General features: G+C 39.6%; 1 protein-coding gene across 1 annotated transcript; it reads right to left on the minus strand.

Moving 5' to 3' along the window:
- Window positions 1-1,741: 1,741 nt before the first annotated feature.
- LOC116911476 (pyrin and HIN domain-containing protein 1-like) lies at window positions 1,742-15,923 on the minus strand. Its single transcript, XM_032915459.1, has 4 exons — window positions 15,781-15,923; window positions 8,526-8,807; window positions 6,360-6,490; window positions 1,742-1,904 (listed from the first exon to the last, which is right to left on the minus strand). Exons 2-4 carry the CDS (start codon window positions 8,785-8,787, stop codon window positions 1,884-1,886), a joined length of 414 nt encoding a protein of 137 aa, XP_032771350.1. The 5' UTR covers window positions 8,788-8,807; window positions 15,781-15,923; the 3' UTR covers window positions 1,742-1,883.
- Window positions 15,924-21,111: the final 5,188 nt, after the last annotated feature.

Here is a 21,111-nt window from a genome sequence, read left to right on the forward strand (position 1 = left end):
GGACATAGCACAGGTGATTCTCTATTTTCATTGACCAACTTGGGTACCACAGGCTTTTGTTCACTGCATAGGTCCCTTCCCATGATGTATCTAATATTTATTAATCACTAGCATATAAAATAATACATAGGCATAAGATGGTAAATAGTTTGTCTCGTTGTATATGCACCAGAACACGTCTAGGCTGTATCAGGCCTTCTCTTTAATATCAAGACATGTTCTGAGATATGTATTACTAAAAAACAATTGTTAAAGAAAGCTAAAAGAATAGCTTACTTCTGTTGTTTGAAACATGTATCTGAAGCCTGCTGCACTTGAGGGTTCTAGGTTGTCAGTGGTTTTGCAGGTCCATTGTTCATAGAGGCGTTCGTTTGCATAGTATTTGAAAGTAAGTCTCTGAAGCTGCCAGTTCATTATTAGAAGAGGGTTGGATATAAACCCCAAGTCAAGTGGAGTTCCAGGCTGCTAAACTATACCCTATGCTTGATTAATTCCTTCTCATATGGTAGTAATATAAAAAAAAATCCAAGGAATCAGTCCTTTAGGCCATTTTTGTAGTGTTATCAATCAATTTATGAGAACTGATGAAACCCTTATGACCTTAGCACATCCCAATTAGTCATATTTTCCAATGTCACTCCACTGGGGCCTTTGACTACACAAATTTCCAAGGAATCAGAAACACTTATGCTTCGTTCTTAACCCATTATAGCTGCTATCTCTACCCTTTCTTTTCTCCTTTCCTCCATGTTAGATCATTGTCCAGTGTCGTTACTGATACTGATTATAGATGTAACACGATATAGATTCACTTAGAAGACAATACTTTGGGCATGTTTGTGAGGAATTGTTATTTTTTTCTGTAAATCTATTTTGGAACTCAGCCTAAATGTGAGGGACAACATTACACTGTCAAAGGCTGTGAACTGAATATAAAAAGAAAGAGAGCTCTCGTAAGAGCACACAATTGCTATCTGATTTCTGCTCTGCTGATACAATGTGATCTGTCACTTCATTCTCATCTACCATTAAACTGTGAGCAAACCTAAGGCTTTTCTCTCAGTTGCTGTTTCTATTGTCATGCAATTGAAAGCCAATTAATACTGCAGGAAGCCTTGACTGAGGCTCAAGGCTGGATTTTTAGTTCATTTCCTTAGCTTTGGTTTTGGACGGCTTCCTCCTGTTCTCAAGGTTTCCCTGACCCTTCCTTCACCCTATATTCAGAGGTGAGACAACTTACTGTTGCAAGCAGTACAGTGTACTCTTATCATTTACTTCTGGAAATTCTTATTTCAAATGATGAAACTCTACAATGTACTCACATTCACTCAGGGAAAAGTGTAGGAAGGGCTGCATCATTTCTGAAGACATTAGTCTCCACAGTTGCGTTCCAGCCCGCATGTCAGCCTCGACATTCGCTTTATTGATAGCTTGATTTCTCTGAGGATGACCCAATCTGTTTCTTTATGAGCAAGGCTTTGTCTTTAAATATCTCACCCGAAGCATAAATGAATATATTTCATCAAACATATTTATCCCACCCTGATCCGCAGACCCAGTTGCAAAGCAACTGACAAATGTAAGAAACATGAAGTACCTGATTCAGATGGGGAAAAAAAAAAACAACCTTTTTTCTTTTAAAGTATAAGCTCTATAAAATCAAAACATAATAAAATGCAAAAAAAAATGTAAGAAGAAAAAGCACCATTTCCTAGAGCAAAAAACAAACAAGCAAACAAACAAAAAACTGGCTTTAATCAGTTGAATGACATTATTTTGTAGTTGGAACTGGATCTTATCTGTATAAACATCAGTGGAATCCAAGTCTTCATAACAAGAATTTGTGCAGTTTCATAACTGAAGCGGGACCAAGTGGTTGCTTTTCACTTCCTAGCCTTGATGATCTTGAAGAAAATAGTAATGACATTAGATTAGTCTTGGTGGAGCTGGTCACCCATGTCCCCATTTATTCACACTATCTTGTCTCTCTGAGCCACTCCTATTCTTTTCACCATCACTTGCCTACTATAACGATTTTCTGTTCCTGCAGTCACATTATACTTTTTGACTTGATACTACAAAAATGCGTTCTTTTCTCTAAATCAACATCAACGAAGGTGGAAGAGAGTGATAGTGAGAGATAGAGTTTTAAATTAGCCCAAAACTCAGCAACAGGACCTGACTCAGGAAGGCAGATTGTTAAAAATACAGGAGAACTACTTTGCTCATCACGTGGTGTGAGTTCTTTGTTCTGCCCCTGTGATGTTTATTTAAGCCCCTACTGTCCCTCCCAGCCTTTGCCCCATGCAGTGAGCATTCCAGGAAACGGGTGGCCCAAGCCTAAACAGATGTGTTTCAAATGCAGATGCTTCATCAATTCTGACAAACTTTTAAAAAAAATGAAGATGGGAAGCCACAACCCTTCTCCTGATTTAGTAGCTCTGTTCCAGGAACCAGGGGGCCATAAAACCTTCTAGCGTCCCCTTATCTCCTGGAGCCATAAAACAATCCTGTAACTTGTGGTGCATTCCCCTTTGACATCCCCCATCCCCTGGGCTCACAGCCTCTGCCTTTAAATACTCTTTCTCCCAGCCTCTCGGGGTCGAACTCCACTGCCTCTGTGTGGGATATGAGTCTCGACCCCAGTGCACTGGTTCCTATCGATAAACCTCATGTGATTACAGCAAGGATGGTCTTGTGTGAGTTCTTGGGGGAGGGGGTCGCGTCATCCCGAGACTTGAGTGAGGGTCTCCCTGCTCTGGGGATCTTTCAATAGGCCGTGGAACAAGGAGAGAGAAGAAGGTGGCGTACCTAAAGGCAAGGGTTTGAATGGACAGCTTGGATTGGGCAGGAGAGCAGGAAGAATGCACAAAAGGCATGCCCGAACAGCTGCTGTGGGAGGGTTTAGAATGTTGGCTGATGGTCCTGAGAACTAGGGCTCTCTAAGACATAACTATGTGAGTTAGGAGGTCAGCCCCTGTGTTTTCATTTGTTTGTACTATGTTCTTAGCCTTGCTTTAATATACAATGAATATTGTGTGGATGTGTGTGTGTGTGTCAGGGTGAGGAGACCATGGATTCTGGCAGCGTTGTGGTCTAATTTGCTCCAGGCACTCTTGGCAGCTTATATGAGCTGTTGTGAGTTCTGCTTATGGGTCTTAGTGATGCGCATAAATTCTATGTTGTAGATGACCACCTTTAGTCAATTTGAAAAGAAACCACAAAGCCAGAATTTACAACAGATCTCTTAAATCAAAGCCACATTCTTATCAGATAATCTCTCTACTTGGGTTAAGTTAATACTTTTATAAAGTTAAGCTAATACTTTTATTACTTAACTTAAAACAAAACAAAAATCCTGGCTGTTTGGAGTGGGGGCTGGCTTAGAACCCACTATGCTAGCCCCCAACTCCTATATATCAACCTGCCTCAGGTTCCTAAATGGTGGAATTAAAGTGTGAACCACTATGCCCAGCCCATAACATAACAGCATTTAAGACTCTTTCTGAATTTCCTTTTTCTCAAAGAAAAAATAATTCACTCTAAAGAATTCTCTCTCAGTAGCCACAGTGGCATGGAACATCTTTTTGTTCCCTCTCTTGTCATATGCAGATGGTTCTGTTGCTTTTAACACCATCACTTGTTTGGAACCTTGCTGGTGACCCTCTTCATCAGCAGGTTCTCTGGGTATCTTCTTCAGTGTTGATTTCTGCACAGAATGTACACAGCAAAAATGCTACAATAAAGACTTAAATAATTGGGTAGAGTGAGGAAAAAAATCTCAACAATACCTGACATGATATAGCTTAGTTCATAGAAGAAGTGGAGATTTGGGTAATAATTTCAGCCTAGTAGATAATTTCATACTTAGCAGATAATTTCATACTTAGAGGAAATTTCATACTTAGCAGAAAACTTAGTAGATAAGGCTAGTATATGTACATTTCCCTAGTGTTGACAAATAAACTTACATAGTAGCTCACAGCATGACATTGGCATCTGAAAATAATGTACAGGACTTAAGAAATGACTATCCTACACTTTCTTTAACAATGAAAGAGCTTTAGTCACAGGGATTTTCAGTATACTTTGCAGGTACAGAGAAGAGTGGAAACAGCCTAAAGCCATACCACGCAGGGTAATCTTCATGCAGTGTTTCAGATAATAGAATCATTTACGCCTACGCTAATTGCCTGATTAGCAGTTCAGCATATATTAAATATTTTAAATATTTAAAAAATGATCTCCTGTGAGAATAAGTATAAGAATGTTCATGGGTGTGTGAATGACAGAGAGGACAAGCTGTGCTGTTAGTCTCTGCTTTTCACTTCATCTGAGACGGGTGGGCTGGCCCGTGAGCTGCTAGGGAATCTTGTGTGTCTGCCTCTGATCTCTCCATTGGAGCACACTGTGATGATAGACATGATTGTTACACTCTGGATTTCACTTGGTGTGCTCTTAGTTTTTGTCAACTAGATGCAAACTAAATGACCAGAAAGAGGGAATCTAGACTGACTAGTTGCCTTGATTAGATGGAGCATTAGATTGGCAGCCAGGCTATAGTGCATGTTTCTGTTGATATTGCTGTTAATGATTGATGTGGGAACACCTAGCAGTTCTTTCTGAGCAGTGTCATCTCAGGCTTCTGTTCCTGTGTTATATATGAAAGCAAGCTGAACAAGTCAGGAAGAGCAAGCTAGTAAGCAGTGTTCTCTTTTGGTCTCTGTTTCAGTTCCTGCCTTCAGGTTCCTGCCTTGAGTTTCTGCTTTGGCTTCCCTCCATGAAGGAAGCCTAAGCTGAAATAAACTCTTTCCTCCCCAAGTTGCTTTTGATCAGAATGTTTCATCACAGGAAAAAAAGGAAAGCTAGGGCAGGGATTAATGAGCTTGTCCAAGGTTGCAATAATGTCTGCCGTTACAGAGTGAAATCAGAAAATTACGTTGGCTAGTGTTGCTGGAGGAACTCCAGGTGTCTGTACACTGCTGGATGCTGTTCCTAGAGACACTGGAAGGGCCAGAATCCTCCTGAATGATCTTGTTGGAGTTTTGGGGGGCTGGATGATGCTTCATAATGTTTCTGGAGACCTGCTGTGGGTTCACCACTCCTGGATACTATTTGGAGATATTTAAGTGGCTTTGTCCCTGATGGAAGCAGTTGGTAAAGATAGACAAGCAACCTGGACAATATGGGAGGGAGTTGGAGGTCATTTGAGAAGCCAGGATCCTGAGGTTATTGCTAAAGACACCTGAGGACTCTGGGTCTGGCAAACATTTAAGATGGCTCTGTAGTCCCCTGAGGTATTTGTGACAACAGTTCAGTATGTGGCATCAGTTTACATTAAAATCTTTTAACTGACCATCTAAAAGCCTTATTTCATTTAATCTGCTGTCTGTAGTCTATTGCTATCAAAAGGACTTCATAATGGCAAACCCTCCCATGGAGGAAAAAGATTTATTTAACTGAATTTTTGATTTAAGAATTTGATAATATGCTGAGTAATTTAATCATATGAAGAGATTATGGAATCCTAAGTTTATATGGGTTTATTTTCCATGCTTTCAGTGATCAACATCTCTTTCTCTTGATAACAGTTGATTTTCTTCCTTTATTGTGTTGGAAGACTAGACCCAAACTCTTGTGCATGCCAAACTGCTTTCTTCTTTCCTACTTATGAACTGCCCTCACTCAGTCATGGTTTTAAATATTAGATGAAGCACAATAATTTTTGAAACAAGAAACTCAAGATCCTGAGAACAACATCTTTTAAACAGAAGATTGGAGGTAGGATTGCCTCACTCTGGTTCAAACATTTCATTTACTCTTCTATGCGTCTCTGTGGTGACAGAAAGGCGGGTTTATGTTTAGAAAGTCCAAGTTGAGGTTCAATGTCCTTTAACGGGCTTTGGAAAGCTATGTCTTTAAATTGACTACCATTTAAACAATGTCTAAAGAAAAAAGTAATGATTTAACCTATTTTATATTCCTTTATTGTGCCTGTTTGGGTGGATGTACCATTGTGGCCATGCAAAGATCACAAACATCTCGTGGGAGATGGTTCTCTCAGTCTATCCTGTGGGATCTATGAATTGAACATGGACCATCAGCATGGCATTACACACATTTCTTTGATGAGTCATCTTGTCTACCTAAGTAATGATTTTATATTTTTTAGAGAACTACATTACACAAGTTACAGGATGCAGTAGTTCAGACACATGGATGACAAGTAAATATGAAATTAATTACTTCAAATATTGACTTTTACTATGTCCTATGACTAAATAGATAAATATTGACTTGGTGGTTAAATAGGGAGGGACTTCAGTAGATTTTTTTCACTTGGAGCTTAGCTACCATACCTGTGTACTCCTCCTGCCTGATTCTGGTTCCACATCTTCATTTATGGTGGACATTGGTTGGGAAGTACTGGGTTCTTCTCGTCTTTGTCTTTTCTCTGCTGTTTTCCTTTTCTTTATCTGTTTCATTTTAGCTGATGTAGGAGAGAAAAGACAGTAAACACAGGGAACTGGTCTAAGGGAACTGAAGCACATCGTTTGTTCTCAGGTCCTGCTTGCCTCATTGTGCTTACCTCCCTCTACTAAGAGAACTTTGTGTGCCCACATGGTGCCCCAAACTATCAAGTCACACAGGACAGCCTTAGGCTTTTCCTTGTTCTCTCCAAGGGAAGTTGGTACAGTTGTCCCATCCTGGGGACTTGTATGTCTATCAGTCAAGTCCTGCCCCAACCCTTGTATCATACAGTCTGTTTCTAAGAATTTAAAATTTAGGTCTAGAGGTTTCAGTGGGTAAAGTCCTTGCTCTCAAGCATGGAAACCTGAATTTGGGTATCTGGTGACAACTAAAATTGCCCATCTAGAGCTTTTAGTCTAAGCAGACATATTCTAACTTGCCTGTTTAACTGAAAATGAGAGCCTCATATTCAATAAGATACTTTCCCTCAAAAACAGCATAGAGCACAATAGAGGAACTCACCCAGTGTTGACCACTGGTCTCCAAATGCTCCAATGGTAATAATCATTGACAAATCGCCCTCTGTAGATGATCACTAAGAACTAGAAAATCCTTGAGCAAAATGATCTGATTAGTGATATGACAAATGCTATTTACCCTTTGTTTCTGTTTGGTTTTTCTATTAATTTGATTTTTGCTTGTCTGTTGGCTTTGATATAGAGTCTAGCTACATAGCTACAGTCTGTCCTTAAACTGAATGTCTCTGTTTCAGCTTTGTGAGTACTAGGACTGAAAGAACCTAGCTCGAGTCTCAGGATGGCACGCCCCAAGAAACACCGATCCCAGATGAGCCCCCAAATGAAAGATCCCCGAAGAGAGACCCTTACTCAAGTCTTGGGAAATCGCGGACCCCAGACACAGAGAGACCATTTTGGATGTAATAAGCAAAGGCGAGGTTTATTACAGAGATCTATTATGGAGATCTCCGGGCCGACATGTATCCTGCGCAGGAGACAGAGGAGACTTTTAGAAGCAAGGGGTTTTTATAGGGTGAGGAACAGGGGGATGGGGAGAGTCGGCATGGCTATAAGTGATTGGCTCATTCAAACATAGACAACACAGCAGAAGAGTATGTGCTGAGTGGGGCGTTCAGGATTTTAGAAGCCAGGGGCTTACCAGGGTTTGAAGGACATCTGGTTAAGGTGTGTCTTTGAGTAAACTGAGGGAGGTGCCCTTCTGCCAGATGGTTTATGAGTCAGACCTGATAACTCGGGCTGGTTCCTGCATTCCTTTTCTTTATCTTTATGGTCTGTTAGTCAGCGGCAGGGCGGGCCCCCGTCATGTCGGACTTGCCTGGGCTTGTTTTTCACAGTGTTTAGCCCAGAGTCTGTGAATTTTGAAACTTATTCTTTTAATTTTATATTTTTAAACCTTAAATCTGTATAATTTTCCTCTCAGGACCACAGATAAGACTATTTTCAAATTATTCAGGCTTTCTTTTTTTTCCTGTTTAAAACTAGGTGCCTTTATAAGTGAAACTACTTTTTTTTTTTTTTTTTTTTTTGAGCTGGGGACTGAACCCAGGGCCTTTTGCTTGCTTGGCAAGCGCTCTACCACTGAGCTAAATCCCCAACCCGTGAAACTACTTCTTAACACTGAGAGGTAGGCTTTCATGTAATTATTGACTACATTTGTTTTTGTATATCAGATAATGTTGAGTATCTTAATGGAGCATTGACTTTAACTAATTTTAACATTTTGAAATAAAAAAATCCCTAACTTTATTTTAAAATTTTCTCTTCTTTCTACAGTAGTGAAAAGTCTCATCTCACCAGAACTTCTGTGTTTTTAGTTTTCAGAATGCCCCCAAAGATATTCAACCCCAAGTACATCAAGATTCTTCTTAAGAAGGACATTTTGTAAGATGTCATTATTTTGACAACCGGAATGTTGCCATCCTGAGGCACACACCATAATAGGCCGTGTCAGGTAGGAACACTGTGGAGTAAGCACAAATTTGGAGGAATTGAAGAAAGGGTTGCATGCAAACTTACCTTTTGCCTTTGCTTTCTTGAGTGTATCAGCAATGTTTCTAAGTCCAGGAATCTCCTTATACAGTTTTATCAGTTGGTCCAATCCAGCATCTTTTGGGAACTTGTCCTCCATCAAGTCAGCAATCTTAACTCTGTCATACTTATCTTGCATTTTATTTAGTTTTAGTTCTCTTCTCAACAAGGCCTTAACCATTTTAAACTCATGGTCAGTAATACCCATTAATCCTGTCAGAAGAACAATTCTCTTGTATTCGTTCACCATCTCTCAAATTATGGGTGAACCTAAATGAGAAGAATAGCATACAGAATTACACACATTTACAGACAAATTCGAAAACAAGATAACACCCACCCAGGTGAGTGAAAGACCCATACCATAGAGCTCACAGTTGCCTTTATGAGAGAGATTATGAAATGAGCTACTTTGAAAAATAAGTGTGGAATTAATCCACTAATAAACAAGCCTAGAAAATGCTTCCCTGTTAACAACAGTATCTGACTTAGGTTTGTCAAGGTCTGTGGTGGAAGAAAGTGGAAATACACAGTTGCTGCAGTGTTTAGAGTGTGGGCTATAAGCACTGTCTTAGTCATTGTTCTATTGGTGTGAAGAGACACTATGACCATAGCAACTCTTATAAAAGACAGCATTTAGTTGGGAGCTTGCTTACAGTTTCAGAGATTTAATCCACCATCATCATGGTAGGGAGCCTGGCAGCAGGCAGGGAGACATAGAGAAATAGCTGTGAGTCTATATCAAGCAACAGGAAGAAGCCACTGGACCTTGCTTGGGCTTTTGAATGTCTAAGTCCACCTCCAGTGACACTTTCTTCAACAAGGCCACACCTATTCCAACAAGGCTGTACTTCCTAATTCTTTAAAACAGTGCCGAGTCCTAGCAAGTAGGCATTCAAATCTACGAACCCATGTGGGGAGCATTTCTTATTCAAACAACCAGATATGTTGAAATTCTGGGTGTTCTTTCTAATAATCATTGATGTTGGAACCTGTCTCTGGTTGTGTAGTGTTCGTTGGTTCCCTACACTCCTGGCTGAAATGAATTATGTGCAGAGGGGCTGCATCCTCTCAGCATAAATAAATAATGGTTAGCTACAACACACAGCCCGAACTGGGGGCACTGACACTTGCCTACTTGGCTCTAAACATCTCTAATTGGCGTTCTGTTTCTGTCAAATCCTCATCTCAGGGTTCTCTGGGACCAAAGGACTATCACTGTGCTGAACACCTACATACTTTCTAGAGTCAGATCGCAACATTTGTTGGGTAGAAGTATGCCAATAGTTGCTTGTTTTCTCTCCTTTCTGCTTGATGTCCTTTGATATCATTCATCACTCTTATTTTTTCATTGATTCTGTTTTCTGTATATAAACCATGATTGCATTCAGTTTAAATTCCTCAATAATTCCTCAATTTGTCTAAAAAAAAAAAAAACTTTCCTTAAAATATCCTGGGAGTCAAAATACCAATCCAATTCTTCAAAGAGTTAGACAGAACAATTTGCAAATTCATCTGGAATAACAAAAAACCCAGGATAGCTAAAACTATCTTCAACAATAAAAGGACTTCAGGGGGAATCACTATCCCTGAACTCAAGCAGTATTACAGAGCAATAGTGATAAAAACTGCATGGTATTGGTACAGAGACAGACAGATAGACAAATGGAATAGAATTGAAGACCCAGAAATGAACTCACACACCTATGGTCACTTGATTTTTGACAAAGGAGCCAAAACCATCCAATGGAAAAAGATAGCATTTTCAGCAAATGGTGCTGGTTCAACTGGAGGTCAACATGTAGAAGAATGCAGATCGATCCATGCTTATCACCCTGTACAAAGCTTAAGTCCAAGTGGATCAAGGACCTCCACATCAAACCAGACACACTCAAACTAATAGAAGAAAAACTAGGGAAGCATCTGGAACACATGGGCACTGGAAAAAATTTCCTGAACAAAACACCAATGGCTTATGCTCTAAGATCAAGAATCGACAAATGGGATCTCATAAAACTGCAAAGCTTCTGTAAGGCAAAGGACACTGTGGTTAGGACAAAACGGCAACCAACAGATTGGGATAAGATCTTTACCAATCCTACAACAGATAGAGGCCTTATATCCAAAATATACAAAGAACTCAAGAAGTTAGACCGCAGGGAGACAAATAACCCTATTAAAAAATGGGGTTCAGAGCTAAACAGAGAATTCACAGCTGAGGAATGCCGAATGGCTGAGAAACACCTAAAGAAATGTTCAACATCTTTAGTCATAAGGGAAATGCAAATCAAAACAACCCTGAGATTTCACCTCACACCAGTGAGAATGGCTAAGATCAAAAACTCAGGTGACAGCAAATGCTGGCAAGGATGCGGAGAAAGAGAACACTCCTCCATTGTTGGTGGGGTTGCAGACTGGTACAACCATTCTGGAAATCAGTCTGGAGGTTCCTCAGAAAATTGGACATTGAACTGCCTGAGGATCCAGCTATACCTCTCCTGGGCATATACCCAAAAGATGCCCCAACATATAAAAAAGACACGTGCTCCACTATGTTCATCGCAGCCTTATTTATAATAGCCAGAAGCTGGAAAGAACCCAGATGCCCTTCAACAGAGGAATGGATACAGAAAATGTGGTACATCTACACAATGGAATATTACTCAGCTATCAAAAACAATGACTTTATGAAATTCGTAGGCAAATGGTTGGAACTGGAAAATATCATCCTGAGTGAGCTAACCCAATCACAGAAAGACATACATGGTATGCACTCACTGATAAGTGGCTATTAGCCCAAATGCTTGAATTACCCTAGATGCCTAGAACAAATGAAACTCAAGACGGATGATCAAAATGTGAAGGCTTCACTCCTTCTTTAAAAGGGGAACAAGAATACCCTTGGCAGGGAAGAGAGAGGCAAAGATTAAAACAGAGACTGAAGGAACACCCATTCAGAGCCTGCCCCACATGTGGCCCATACATATACAGCCACCCAATTAGACAAGATGGATGAACAAAAGAAGTGCAGACCGACAGGAGCCGGATGTAGATCGATCCTGAGAGACACAGCCAGAATACAGCAAATACAGAGGCGAATGCCAGCAGCAAACCACTGAACTGAGAACGGGACCCTGTTGAAGGAATCAGAGAAAAACTGGAAGAGCTTGAAGGGGCTTGAGACCCCATATGTACAACAATGCCAAGCAACCAGAGCTTCCAGGGACTAAGCCACTACCTAAAGACTATACATGGACTGACCCTGGGCTCCAACCTCATAGGTAGCAATGAATATCCTAGTAAGAGCACCAGTGGAAGGGGAAGCCCTGGGTCCTGCTAAGACTGAACCCCAGTGAACTAGACTGTCGGGGGGGGCGGCAATAGGGGAGGGTGGGGAGGAACACCCATAAGGAAGGGGGAGGGAAGGTGATGTTTGCCCAGAAACCGGGAAAGGGAATAACACTCAAAATGTATATAAGAAATATTCAAGTTAATAAAAAAAAAAAAAAAGAAATGCAAATTCAAAAAAAAAATATCCTGGGAGGCCCAAAATGATCTGTCCTTGTCCTTTATTCTTAATATGAGAGACCTGAGGGTTTACAGGCCTCTTGTACTTGTCTTGCTTTGTGATGTAGCTAATTAGAGTTTCGCTGCCATTCACTCATTTCTTTCTATCTGCTGCCTATGATAACTTTTAAGAAGGAAAACAAGATGCGACTTTGCCTTCTGGAGTGTTCCAGAATTCCTAAAAGAACATTATCTCATGAGTCTGGATCTGATTAGCCACTTGTGTACTTTCTGAATGACTCAGCATCTGGATGGATTCCAAATTAGCTTAAATTTGCAAATATTGTGGGTTAGGAATTATGTTCTGTATATCTTTTGTATAACTGGAATGGTACGTTTCCTGGGTCTATTCATTGCTTTTCTTTTGAGAAAAATTATAGGCATCATGTGGCTGAAAAGGCCCAGAGGATGAAAGGAAAATCTACTCGAAGATACATGGTAGTTAGGATGATTAAAGATATTGAAGAATGTGAGTTTTCTGTAAACCTTCAGACATGAAGACTGTTATCTTAATGTTCCTACGGCTGTGATAAAATATTGACCAAAAGCTACTTGGGGTAGAAAGGGCTCCAGCCTCCAGTTTATTGCCTTAAAATCTTGTCCTAATTTCCTTTAGTGATGAACTCTAGTATACAAGAACACTGCATAATAAACTCTTTCCTCCTCATGCCACAGAGGGATGCTGCTTATTGGCTTGTTCTCCATAGCTTGCTCAGCATGCTCTCTTACAGCATCCAGGACCACCAGTCCAGGGATGGCACTTCTTACAGTGAACTGGGCCTTCCACATCAATCAAGACTTGTGAGAGTAACCAATCAATAACTGATTTGGCTTAACGACCATTCCCTGTGATGGAATGTATACCTGACCCTGCTTGGGTTACCAATAACCAGAGACTAGATAACCTAAGGGACCTCAAGGACCCTAGGGAAAACCAAATAATACTGGTATAAAAAGAGAAAAAAAACGTAGTGATAAAATGACTCCTAACAGTACCCTGCTGTACTCATAGAGCAGTGTGTAGTGTATTCTGCTCTACCTACATTTCAGTTATCATCAGAGAAGTTTCCACTGTTATAGATGGGAGCAAATATAGAGACCCACAGCTAGACTCCTATGCAGAAAATAAGAAACATTGGAATATCCAGCCTTCCATAGAATGTCCTCATCAAATCCCTTCCCTCAGAGAACCAAACAGAAGAGGAGGTGTGAAAGAGTAGAAGAGCCACAGGGGATGGGGGACACCAAGAAAACATGACCTTCAAAGCCAACCTGAGCAAAGCTTATAAAACTCACAGAGACTGAAGAAAAATGCACGGGGCCTGCACAGGTCTACATTAGGTTATTTGCTTACCGTATGGCTTCCAGTTTAATTTTTTTCTTTTGATTCTTGGGTGTGAAAATTAGTGGGCCTCTGATTCTTGTGCCTTCTTTTGCTTTCCCTTCTGTTTTTGTTTTGTTTAACTTTGTTGTGTTAGTTTTTGTTTTACCTTACAATACTTAGTTTTGTTGTATTTTTCTAAAATTAATGAAAATCTAGCAAGCAGAGCAAAAGTTAACAACTGAACTATTATTTATACCTGATGGACGATGGAAACATCAATGAAGTGACACTAGTGGAATCAGTCATTCCAGACCAGGCCTCATGCTCAGGAGTAGCTGACCAACATATAATGGACTTCACTGTGTGTGTGTGTGTGTGTGTGTGTGTGTGTGTGTGTGTGTGTGTGTGTGTGTGTGTGTGTGTGTGTGCATGAATGTACTTTTGTTTGTGTACAGTTTGGTAGATATTTTCTCTTTGGGTGTTGTATTTTGTTTTCTTGTTTTGGGGGTTTTGTTGTGTAAGATTTTTATTTCTTTTGAGAAAGAACTTAGGTTTGGGTAGGTAGAGAGGGACAGAGGATCTGAAAAAGATTTGAGGAGTGGAAGAATTATAAAAATATATTTAAATTTAAAATTATTTTAAATAATAAAAATGTAATATAATACAAATTGATATATAGCCATATGTTATTAATAAACATTCACTGGAGAGGGAAATTTTTAAATCAAATCATTTTATATTGTAACTAAAGGAAAAGTCATTTCATCGATATTAGATTTAAAGTTGGTTTAAAATACTAAAAATGATAACATTCCTACAAATACTTGATTTATCTAATAATAATAGTAAGGACCAGAATATCATGGTACATTAGAAGAAGTACATGATATTAGAAGTACATCTCTATGGAGGCTCTGCCAGAGCCTGACTAATACAGATGCAGATGCTCACAACCAACCAGCAGACTAAGTATGGGGACCCGGATGGAGGAGTTAGGGGAAGGACTGAAGGAGCTGAAGGAGTTTGCAGCCCCATGGGAAGAAAAACAATATTAATCAACCAGATCCCCTAGAGCTCCCAGAGACTAAACCACCAACCAAGGAGTACACATGGAGGGAACCATGACTTCAGTTGCAAATGTAGCAGAGGATGGCCTTGTCTGGCATTAATGGGAGGGGAGACCCTTGGTCCTGTGAAGGCTTGATGCCCCAGCATAAGGGAATGCTAGGGCGGTGAGGCGGGAGTAGTTGGTTTTGTGGGGGAGCACCCTCCTAGAGGCAGGGGGAAGAGGGGATGGTATAGGGGTTTTGTGAATGGGAAACTGGGAAGGGGGATAACATTTGAAATGTAAATAAATAAAGTAACCAGTAGTAGTAGTAGTGGTAGTAGTAGTAGTAGTAGTAGTAATAATAATAATAATAATAATAATAAATAATAATAATAATGGTAATAAAGAAGAAGAAGAACATCTCTTGATTGCTAACGGGAACAAAAAAAGTAAAATCTTTTGCAGTGAATTAGAAAGTTTAGTAACGTAAATGGTAAACTTAGCGAGACTGGTTCAAGGTTCACAGAAATCTGAAATCAATATTTAAAAGCTTCTATCCAAGTTCACACAAAGTCCTCTGCCATGGTACATATCTTCTTCAAAATGTTCTATAAGTGTACAAGGAACATCACTCCCTACATCTTACCATTTGAGAATCAAAAGGAAAACAAAAGAGCCCAAACATTTAACTTTCCAGGTGATAGAAATTACCAGTAATGGAAATACCACCTTTGGAGAAGTGTGAAGAAGAGAACACAGAATATGCTAGGGAAACTGTTAAAACATTGTATGTTTACATATATGAATCTGAGAAACTTCCGACTATACATGGTGCTTGGATACTAGAAAATTCCGTTTCATGTCCAGGGGCACTTTTCACTCATGATAATTTTTCATGTCACTATCTTGGCTTTTTCCTACTCACTCACCCACAGACCCAGGTAACCTTGAGCTCCCTATCCAAGATAATTAAATAATTATAATAACATATTATTATAATTATAATAATATTTACAAATTATCTATATTTTATATATAATATGATTATGTTATAATTATAATAATTTGTATTACCCATTCACTAAGATTTATACTTAGAAAGTGCATTAAACAATCTAAAATATGCAACATGCTTTAGTCTTAGCTCCTTTCTCTGTGGTGGAGGACTAAAGATGGCTGCGGTGGGCTCCCTGCTGAGTGCAGCAGACACCAGATCTGCATCACCAAACCAACAAAGGTCTTTTCTCTGTTCTTGTTGTTTTCACAGATGTAGCTAATATCTACAGAAAACAGATAGAACTCACGTTGCTGGTAGTTCTCTAGAGAGAGAAAAGCTTCTGAGATCTTCTACAGGGTAGGACTCAAGGCTTCTCCACTCCTCTTCTTCCTCTCCTCTGTTTTTCTTCCTCTTCTTGTTTTGTGGGAAGAGGAATGAAGGAACAGCAAGTTCTCCTCCCAGAAGTGTGCATAGCTTTCGATTTCCTCAGATATTGAAACCCAACAGCTTCTTCTTGTATTTCCTTTAGTTTTCACACACTCACACTCCATTGCTGTGTTTTGCAATAAACTCACCAGTAGTCACTAGAAATGTACTTTCTTTTGAATAAAGATGAACCCGCAAAAGGCAAAGCTGAGTCCCCAGGCCAGTTGTTTTTTTCCTGCTGAGGATTTAGGTAGCAGCAAGAGAATTTGGCAATTGCCAGCTGTACTCGAATGGATTTAAAAACAAAATCTGAGATGAAATCACTTTTGGTTTAAATGCTTCATGCAGCATTCATTCTTTTATTAGTTCCCTGGACTTGACATAGTATGATGTTGTTAGAAATATACTACTCCAAGCTCAAGTAAAGGCAAAGGATTTTGGCATCAGCCTTCCTCTTGTCTGTTGTTTTTGTTGTTGTTGTTGTTGTTAATTTATTTATTTTTAAAGACAGAATCTCATTGTGTAACCTTGGCTGGCCTGGAACTCTCTCTGTAGACCAGACCCAGTTTAGGTTTAAATCTTTTAACCAGCTTTGGAAAATCAGTTCTTTAGCTGGTCATTACCTTAGTTAAGAACTTTCAAAAACATGCCATCATCTTGTGTTTCCATCATTGGGACTTACATTATACTGAAGTATTTCTGAAACAATATAGATGACTAGAAACTGTGAATTTGCTGACACTAGACCCCTTTTTCACTAGTTCCTTAGACTACATAAAATACTAATTATTCTCAAAAAGGACAGAAGGGAAAGGAAAGCCAGAGAGAAGCTTTTTTCTTGAGAGTTCAGATGCTCGACCTGTGCTGCCTCTGCCTCTGGGGTTGATTCTGGTCGCTCTCCTTTACTCATGGTGGATGTAGGTTGGGAAATACTGGCTTCATCTTCCTTCTGTTTGGCCAAATGTGGTTTTTCCTTTTCCTTTCTTCATCTTTTGAACTGATGTAGTAAAGAAAGCAGAGAGAACCTGAAAGCTGATACTACTTTTCCACTCAGCTCCTGCCTATGTCTCAGTGTACTTGCCTACCTATGTTGCAGAAGTCCAACATAGCCGCAAGATAGCCAAAGGTCCCAAGCCGGACACAAGTACTGTGGACAGTCTTCACGGGGATAATTCTAAATTACAGCAACAGAGAAAGAAATTATGGTTTAATTTGTGATGTGGCAAAGTGGTGATGTTAGACTTCTTATCCCTATTATTGTTGTTGTTTTGGTATTTGATGCAGGGTCTGACTATGTAGTCTTGGCTGGTCTCAAAATGCTCTCCTTGCTCTAGCCTCCTGAGTGCAGGGATCACGGTTGTGTACACTATGCTTAAATTTTATCATGTTTTCCAATTGCCTTTAAAAGGGAACTTGCTCATATCTGAGATACAGTTTTATTTATTATTATTAAATATTGTCACACATTTACTGCCAGGATGAATAATAATGGGATAAAATATTAACTAAGCATGAGTATTAACTTAATAAGTTTTAACAAACTTTTCTCTAATTAATTTTTATTTTAAAATATTTTATATAACTATTTTTCTTTTTCCTTATCATTTTCCACTTTCATTTTATTTTAGATTTAATTTTTATTATTTTGGGTGTATGAATGTTTTTGCTTGCATATATGTCTGTGTACCACATGTATGTCTGGTGCCCAAGGAGGTGGTAAAACTCCACGTGGGTGCTGGTAATCAAACCCAGGTCCTTTGAAAGAGAAACAAATAACTCTTAACAACTGAACCAACTCTTCAGCCCATAACATTAAATTTTGTTTGAAAACTTTACACATTTGTGTGATTCATTCTGGCTCTGTTCGAGTCTGAGAATTACTGAAGGCAGACCCCAAACCCAAATAGCACGCAAAAGCAAAGAGCATTTATTTTGTAGAAATCTCTTACTTGCCAAGGTCAGACATCCATACAAAACAGAGACAACCCAGAGAGGAGCTCACAGGTTCCTTTTATGAAGGGCTGGAGGAATTTTCTAGGATGGTTATGTAACCTCTAACATAATTGTTTAGAACTGCAGCAGCAACATTAGTACACTTTTGATTGGTTCTATTATTTTTGGTGAGGCTTGGATAATCTAGGAACTGTCTCAGTTCTGAGCTCATTTTTCTCCTTCAGTTAGATATTCCAGGAAATGACTCAGTTCTGGGCTTAACCCTTTTGAGCCACTGTCAGGACGGTCATTGATTAATGACACATTTTTTTTATGGCTGCCCCAAGGAACCTTGATCATTTTCCCGAGAAAGTCAAAATTTTTCATCCCCAAGGTTTTTGGATCTCTCAGCTCAATTAATTTTTTAATTTTACTTTATCATTTTCCAATATGTATATTGTGTTAAAATCTATAATATCTTTCTCCTTTAAACAAATTTCAACCCTCCTGAAGACATCAATCTCCAATACATTAGAATTATTGTAAGAAAGAAGTTCTTGAGTATGAACTAGTTCAAGAGGGTGGAGAAAGGGTGGGTGCTCACTCTATCATAGTGCTCCACGTTATCTTTTCCTTCTTGAAGGTTTTCAGAAAGATCTTTAAGCTCTTCTATGAGTTCACACACTTCTATCAGTTTGTATAATCCAGCCTCTTAGGGGAATGTGTCCTCCATCAGGTCAGCCAGCTGAAACCTGTCATAATCACCTTGCATTTTTTTAAAGTTAGTTTTGGTTTGTTTCTTAGTAAGATGGACTTAATTGTCCTAGCCTGCTAGTTTTCCATGCCTTCTAATCCTTTTAGAAGAACAATTTTCTTGTATTTACTCACCATTTCTCAAATTATGGATGAGCCTAAAAGATAAAAATGGATATAGTATTGCGTGTGTGCGCGCACACACACACACACACAAACACACAGGCACACACACACACACACACACACACACACACACACACACACACTCTTCCCCCAACAGGATATTCCTTTGTAAGTGAATGATCTTTTCTTTTCTATTCCATAGTGTTGTCAATGAGTACGCCTGGGAAAGAGAGTTAAGTACAAAATGTGGCACTGGGAAAATTAAGTGTGGAACTAGTCTGTTGATAAACAAGTCTAGACATTCTTCCCATTAATATCTGACTTATGTCTGTCTTTGTAGTGGGAGAATGTATGGAATTTAGCAATCACTGTAGTGTTTAGAGTTGTGAGTGTTCAAATCCTGGGTCCTTCTTTTATCCCTTATTTGTGCTGGAACCTGTTCCTGGATGTATGTTTGACTCCTCCTGCGCTCTTGGCCAAAGTGCAAAGGGTCAGCACCCTCTTCTCCTATACTGGAATCATTGTTAATGGCTTCACTACTGCCCTTGCTCACTTCCATTTCGTAAACAGTTCTCGTTGTAATCTCATATACTTGTACCCTGCTCTCTGTGTATTCTGTGCCGCTATAACTGTCATGCTGAACATCTGAGTACTTTTTAGTGTCAGATCACAACATTTCCTAAGGGACATTATATCAACAGCTGTTTGTTTGTCCTCTTTTTAGGCTTGATTTCCTTTAAAGATTTAATTTGTTAATGCAGACTTTGTTTTTTATCTACACGTCATGCTTAAATCCCACTAAAGTCCTGCATCTACTATAAAATACAAAAGGTTTAAAATTTAAAAGATTCAAACTGTTTCATGACTTGTGACAATGCAAGTATATCCAAAATATACTTGGATGCGAGATGGCAAGAAGATATGGATATTTTTTATGAACCTGAATTACATGCGGACGTTCATGTTTTGTGGTAGAAATACTATTAAAGTTTTGCCACGATGATGACTGAATTCAGAATATGTGAGTGCAGCTGCCAAATTTTGGACAGTAGAATATATTCAGCTCCCCTGGTATAAATAGGCACCAAAGCCGAATGTAATTCAAATCTATCATTAATTATCATTAATTATTATTATTAATTTTATTTATTTACATTTCAAATGTTATTCCCCCTTCCCAGTTTTCCCTCTATAAATCCCCCATTTCCCCCTTCCCTTGCTTCTATGAGGGTGCTCCTCCATCCACCCACTCCTACCTCACTGCCCTAGCATTCCTCTACTCTACACTGGGGCATCGAGCCTTCACAGCAGCAAAGGCTTCCCTCCCATTGATGCCAGATAAGGCCATCCTCTGCTACATATGCAGCTAGAGCCATGGGTCCCTCCATGTGTACTCTTCGGTTGGTGGTTTAGTCCGTGGGAGCTCTGGGGTGTGTGGTTAGTTGATTTTGTTTTTCTTCCTATAGGGTTGCAAACTCCTTCAGCTCCTTCAGTCTGTCACCTAACTCCTTCATTGGAGTCCCTGTGCTCAGTCTGATGGTTGGCTGTGAGCATCCTCATCTGTTCTGGTCAAGCTCTGGCAGAGCCTCTCAGGAGACAGCTATACCAGGCTCCTGTCAGCAAGTGATTCTTGGCATCAGCAATAGTGTTAATTTATTTTACATGGGTGGGAGGCCCCATTCTTCAACCTGAGGCTGTGCCTACCCACTGGACATAGTCTCTGTAGATTCTGGCTCCCCTTTGCTGGGTATTTCTGCTAATGTCCTGGGAACCTCTTGCTTTCCTGGCACCTGGGATTTTCCAGTGACTCCCAGAGTTCCCCATCCCCTACTGCTACACATCTCTGTTCATTTTCCTGACCCTCTGTACTCCCCTCACCTATCTCCTTCCATACATGATCCTGCCTCCTTCTCCCCTCTCCCTCCCAGATCCCTCTCTCTTTCTACTTCCCATGTTTATTTTGTTCCCCCTTCTAAGTAGGACTGAAGCTGAAGAAGAAGGAAGATCAAAGTATGGATGTCTTAGTTTTAGTCGTTTTAATGGTAAGACCCACACAGAAACAGCTACTGCAAGTGTAAGAAGGAAACTGAGTAAATCTGAGAAAAACTTCAAACCAAAGGCAGAGCAGAATGAAAAACAAGCCCGCTTACTGTGCTTCTGCTTCAAAGGTCAAAGAAAGGGGAAACAGGAAGAATATAAACGTGATTGACAGAGAATAGAGGGCATAAGCACCAATTTATTTATTTTTTAAATGTAAGAGGGCAATAATGAACAGAAAGTAAAACAAACAACAAAAAGCCAGAAAAATTGCAGTGTTATCAGTGTATGCATGAAGCTTCTAAACAGCCCCAGACATTTAACTTTTGTTAACTTCTAAAGACACACACCTGCATGTTGTTCG

This window comes from Rattus rattus, chromosome 10 (assembly GCF_011064425.1).
Source record: "Rattus rattus isolate New Zealand chromosome 10, Rrattus_CSIRO_v1, whole genome shotgun sequence".
Classification (NCBI taxonomy): Eukaryota; Metazoa; Chordata; class Mammalia; order Rodentia; family Muridae; genus Rattus; species Rattus rattus.